This window comes from Penaeus japonicus, unplaced genomic scaffold, assembly GCF_977035675.1.
Source record: "Penaeus japonicus unplaced genomic scaffold, GWHDUDI00000001_assembly GWHDUDI00000030, whole genome shotgun sequence".
Lineage (NCBI taxonomy): Eukaryota > Metazoa > Arthropoda > Malacostraca > Decapoda > Penaeidae > Penaeus > Penaeus japonicus.
Window position 1 is genome coordinate 8055408 of NW_028234432.1, and position 5000 is coordinate 8060407.

The 5000-nt window shown below is 31.7% G+C and overlaps 1 protein-coding gene across 4 annotated transcripts in view; it reads right to left on the reverse strand.

Moving 5' to 3' along the window:
* Positions 1-5000, reverse strand: part of LOC122260869 (neural cell adhesion molecule 1) — a 187590-nt gene that overhangs the window by 7765 nt on the left and 174825 nt on the right. For all 4 annotated transcript variants that reach the window (XM_086554965.1, XM_086554964.1, XM_086554963.1 and 1 more), the window contains 2 exons: positions 1303-1448; positions 1-29 (listed from right to left, as the gene is read on the reverse strand). The exon at positions 1-29 is cut by the window's left edge and continues 106 nt beyond it. In XM_086554965.1, coding sequence (XP_086411091.1) covers positions 1-29; positions 1303-1448 — 175 coding nt within the window. The remainder of the gene's footprint in view (positions 30-1302; positions 1449-5000) is intronic.

Sequence of the window (5000 nt, forward strand, 5' to 3'; positions counted from 1 at the left end):
GGTGGGCGTGTCCATGAAGTCGAGGTGTTCTGGAAGGAAGAAAAAAAAAAAAAAATGGAGGATTATATCGAGGTGGAGGAGGAGGTGGGGGTGGAGGGGTAGGGATGAGGAGGTGGGGGGGAGGGGGTAGGGATGAGGAGGTGGTGGTGGAGGGGGTAGGGATGAAGAGGTGGGGGTGGAGGGGGTAGGGATGAGGAGGTGGGGGTGGAGGAGGAGGGGGTAAGGATGAGGAGGTGGTGGTGTAGGGGGTAGGAATGAAGAGGTGGAGGAGGTGGAAGTGGAAGTGAAGGAGGTGGGGGAGGTGGGGGAAGTGGAGGAGTTGGAAGTGGAGGAGTGGATGAAGAAGTAGGGGAAGGTAGAGGAAGTAAGGACGAAAGGGAATCTTGGAAAGATGAGTGAGGGTGGATTCTTTTTTTTCTCGTTTTTTTTTCTCATAGAATTGATTAATAATATCAGTTTACAATGAGTGATAATGATATAATGTAAATATCCAAGAAAATATGGGTTTTTGATAAATGGGACTGACGGAAGACAGGAAGAACAAGAATGGATGAATCCTTTTATTTTACTATTAAAGAATAATGAGTGTTTACGATATATAGTGATAACATTATGTTAATTTCTACTACTATGTCTCTATAATATTTGGGAAGACGATATAAGACGGTGAGAAGTATTGATGAATTCTATCTCTTTTGCTTATACGTAAGAATATTATGATGTTTATAATAACATGTGGTTATGATAAAGGGAAGGACAGAATGTGGGAGATGAAGGAAGACTTTAAGAAGAAGGATTAAAGCAATTACCGATAATGTAGGGTAGGATATGGTAAGATAAATTAAGATAGGGATTGCTTCATCATTATATATATATATATATATATATATATATATATATATATATACATAAATATACATATATACATATATATATATATACATATATATACATAAATATATATATACATAAATATACATATATACATATATATATATATATATATATATACACATATATATACATATATATGATATACAATATATGTATATATATATATATATATATATATATATATATATATATATATATATATATATATATATATATACAACACGTACACAAACAAGTACACATCCATATGCACTCTCTCCACAAAACATAAAAACAACCACAACAACACACACCCATACACTGACACCCACTCACCCCCACCCCACCGCCTCCCCTCCCCTCCCTCCCCTCCCTCCCTCCTCACCCTTCCCTCCCTCCCCCTCCCCCACAGAACACCCAAATACTCACTCAGGACGGTGAGATTAAACGAGCGCTCTTCCTCCACTCCGTCAACGTTGGCAGAACAGGTGTACTTCCCACGGTCTTTCCTACTGATGTTGGTAAATATGAGGTCAACACCTTTGTGACCTGACCTTCCATCCTCAACATGGATCCTGGAGGAATATTGTGGGAATGGGTTGTTTAGTGGTGAGATCATTTATATATATGTATATTGTTGGGACTTTTTTTTTTTTTTTTTTTTTTTTTTTTTTTAAGGTTTATGGTACTCACAAGCAGAGGTAGCAATTATGAAAGAAAGAGGGCAGTTCCTGCAGCACGTATTAAATAATGTAAATCAAATTTTTGCTAGGCTTTTCAGAAGAAAAAAATACATTACCATCTAGCAATAAGTTTTCAAAGGTAATAATCAAACCAAAAATATGATATAAAGTTGACTAAAATGAAGAGGTCTTTCAAATAAGCTTATGCTAACTATTTTTTTTCTCAGTTTCTCAGCTTTTAAGGAAAAGAAAACATACGTTTGCAACTTAGAAAAAAAACAATGATACAAAATATATATATATATTTGCCGAATGAAAATTAATAAAATCTAGTCCATAAAACTAAAATAAGAAAAAAAGGAATTTCAGACCACCTTAAATAAACAAGCTCTAATCTTAGTGATTATGATAAGAACGGTAGCAACAATATCCTGTGACACACTTCATACCACAGCTCTGAAGTGGCGTTTGATCTACGTCAACAAAATATTATGACACTAAAAAAAGAAAAAAAAAGAAAGAAATGTTAATGAAAAATGAATCTACAAAATATATACTGTCATTCTAGTTAAGAACAGAGAAGGACACTAGGTGCAAAGACCATGCAACTGTCATGCATAATCTAGGAGAGGGATTTTCATTTCGAATTCTAGATTCTAAGGAAATAGGACATTCTAGTTTAGTATCATTAGAATTTGTCTCTGCATGTAGCCTTTCATGAACTGTTTGAACAATTTAGGTATACTAAGATTCAATCACCAATGGCAGCCAAGCAAAGTAGATCTAAGTAATCATTACAAGATATTAACTGTAGCTAACTTTTGTTGCAATAATAATGATAGTGTAGAGTGTTATACATTAAGATTTAGATGTATTCTAAAATACAATGCTATTTTACAGTGGTATACAGTGGTAATGCACGAGTGCTGAGATGCAGTAGATGGAAAAGTGGAACAGAGGAAACGGAAGGAAAGAGCAAAATAGGAAAGGTATAGATAGATAGATGGATAAAGAGAGATTGTGAGAAAGAAAAATAAAAAGAGAGAGAGAGAGAGAGAGAGAGAGAGAGAGAGAGAGAGAGAGAGAGAGAATGAAGAAAATGAAAATGGCATAAGAAAAATCTGAAGGCCACAGGAAGAAGGGGGAGGAAATGAAGAACATAGAGAGGGAGGGAGGAGAAGAAAATAAAGGCGAATAGAAAAAGGGAAAAGAGTTGATGATGGTGACAGAAGAACAAAGAGCAAAGAACAAGTTGAAGGAAGACAGATTTGAGGAGAACATTTATAAGGAGAAAGCGGATAAAAGGAGGAGGAAGAGAAGAAGAAGAAACGGTAAAGTAAAGAGAATGACCAAGAGAAATATGAAAAAGGAAGACAATGTGAAAAAAGGAAAAATGAGAGAAAAAGCAGAGAGAGGAGAAGATGATGAAGAAGAATAACAAAGAAGCAGAGAAAGAGAAGAAAGAGAAAAGTAAGAAATGAGGAAAAGAAAGAATAGATGAAAATAGAAGAAAAGGAATGAAAAGTGAAAGGGAGAAGAAACAAACGAGAAAAAAAGAAAGCGAAGAAAGAAAAAAGAAAAAAATGAAAGAAAGAAAAAAAAGAGTGAAGAAAGGAGAAAGAATGAAAGAAAATGTAAATAAAATGATAATATGAGATAATTGATGCTATTTGATATTGATAATCATAGAGATGGGAATGAAATGAAAGAAGATGGATGAGGATGAATAATGAATATGATAATGAGGTGGAATATGAATATAATAAATAAATATCTATATATAATGAAGTTGTTATAATGTGGTATAGTGAGGATAATGATGCTGATGAGGAAAGATGAGAACGAAGATGAAACTGATGATAATAACACTTATGATTCTACAAATGAAGATGATTAAGTTTGCTGATGAAACTGATGATGAATAGTAAGAGACTGAGAGACTGACACATAAGGTCACTACAGATTCTTGTTTGATCAGGTGTCTTGAGACCTTGTAGAAGGAGAGATATATTTTATAATCTGCAATGGATTAGAAACGAAAATACAAAAAAAAAGAGTGGTTTATTTCAAAGTAAATTTGGATTAAATAAAATGGGAAATTATAATATGAAAAGGAAAATGGATAGAATATGGATATGTAACAATATATATATATATATATATATATATATATATATATATATATATATATATACATATATATATATGTATGTATGTATACATATATATGTATATATGTGTGTACATATATACATATATATTTACATTCCTCTATTTCTTCTCATTTCTATTTATTAATTTCTCTGTTCTCTAAATTTGATTTTTGTTATCCTTCTTTTCTAAATCATAAAAAGCAAAAACAAAAAGAAAAAAAATGAATTAGTAAAATGCAATTGTTAATAATGTCAGTATAGAAAAAAAAAGCGTTTTGAAAGTGCTAGAAAAAAAGTGTTAAAACTCAGAACTAACGTCAAAAAGAAAAACAAAATAAACAATGCAAAGCTGTTATTGGCAACGGAAAGCAACAAAAGCAATTTTGAAACTCTGAAGGAAAGAATTGAAATACAGACAAAGAAAAAAAAATATATATAGATATATTACATATATATATATATATATATATATATATATATATATATATATATATATATATACATATATATAAATATATTTATACATGAGCAGCAGATGAGAATTGTCATTTGAAAGCGAGATTCAATTAATTTAAGCCTATGCCTTTTCTTGCAATCATATATCACCAGAAAGTCAGTAAGTTCACGTAATGATAAATCATAAGTAAATTATCTAAGAAATGAATAGTATAATAACGAAATGAAGCAAGAGTTAGGACAGCTAGATCCTATAACCTCACAAGAATAAGGAATCATGCATGAGGTGCTTGAATGTCATGCAATACAGCAGGCACGTGCATCCTACCTAGAGTATATCATGCAGTGACCCTCATCATTTTAATGATTCTTGGAATATGAATTGAAAGACCTTATAAAACATATCTAAAGAACTGAAAACTGTAGTAAAAAAGTAAAGAAAATATCTAACTATCTATAAAACTTAAGAACCTTCATATATACATATGTATATATGAATAGATGTATTGCATAAAGCTATGATAATAGTAATGTTATAATGATTAAATATGCAACAAACAAAATCAGATCGAGAGGCAAGTTACGCAAACATCAGACTCTGAAAAGAAACTCATACCATGTTTTATTGCCTGCTAAAATCTCCATGGTAAAATATATAAAAAATGAGTATTACAACTCAGATAAGAGAATAGTTAACCTTGTCAACATCCAAATAGATATGCGGACATCTCTATTTTATTTCTTTAATATCAAAATACAGAACTAAGAAAAAATGTATGATAATAATAAAAAGATAGAAAGATAGTGCCTTGGGAAATAAATTTCTTGTCTATTT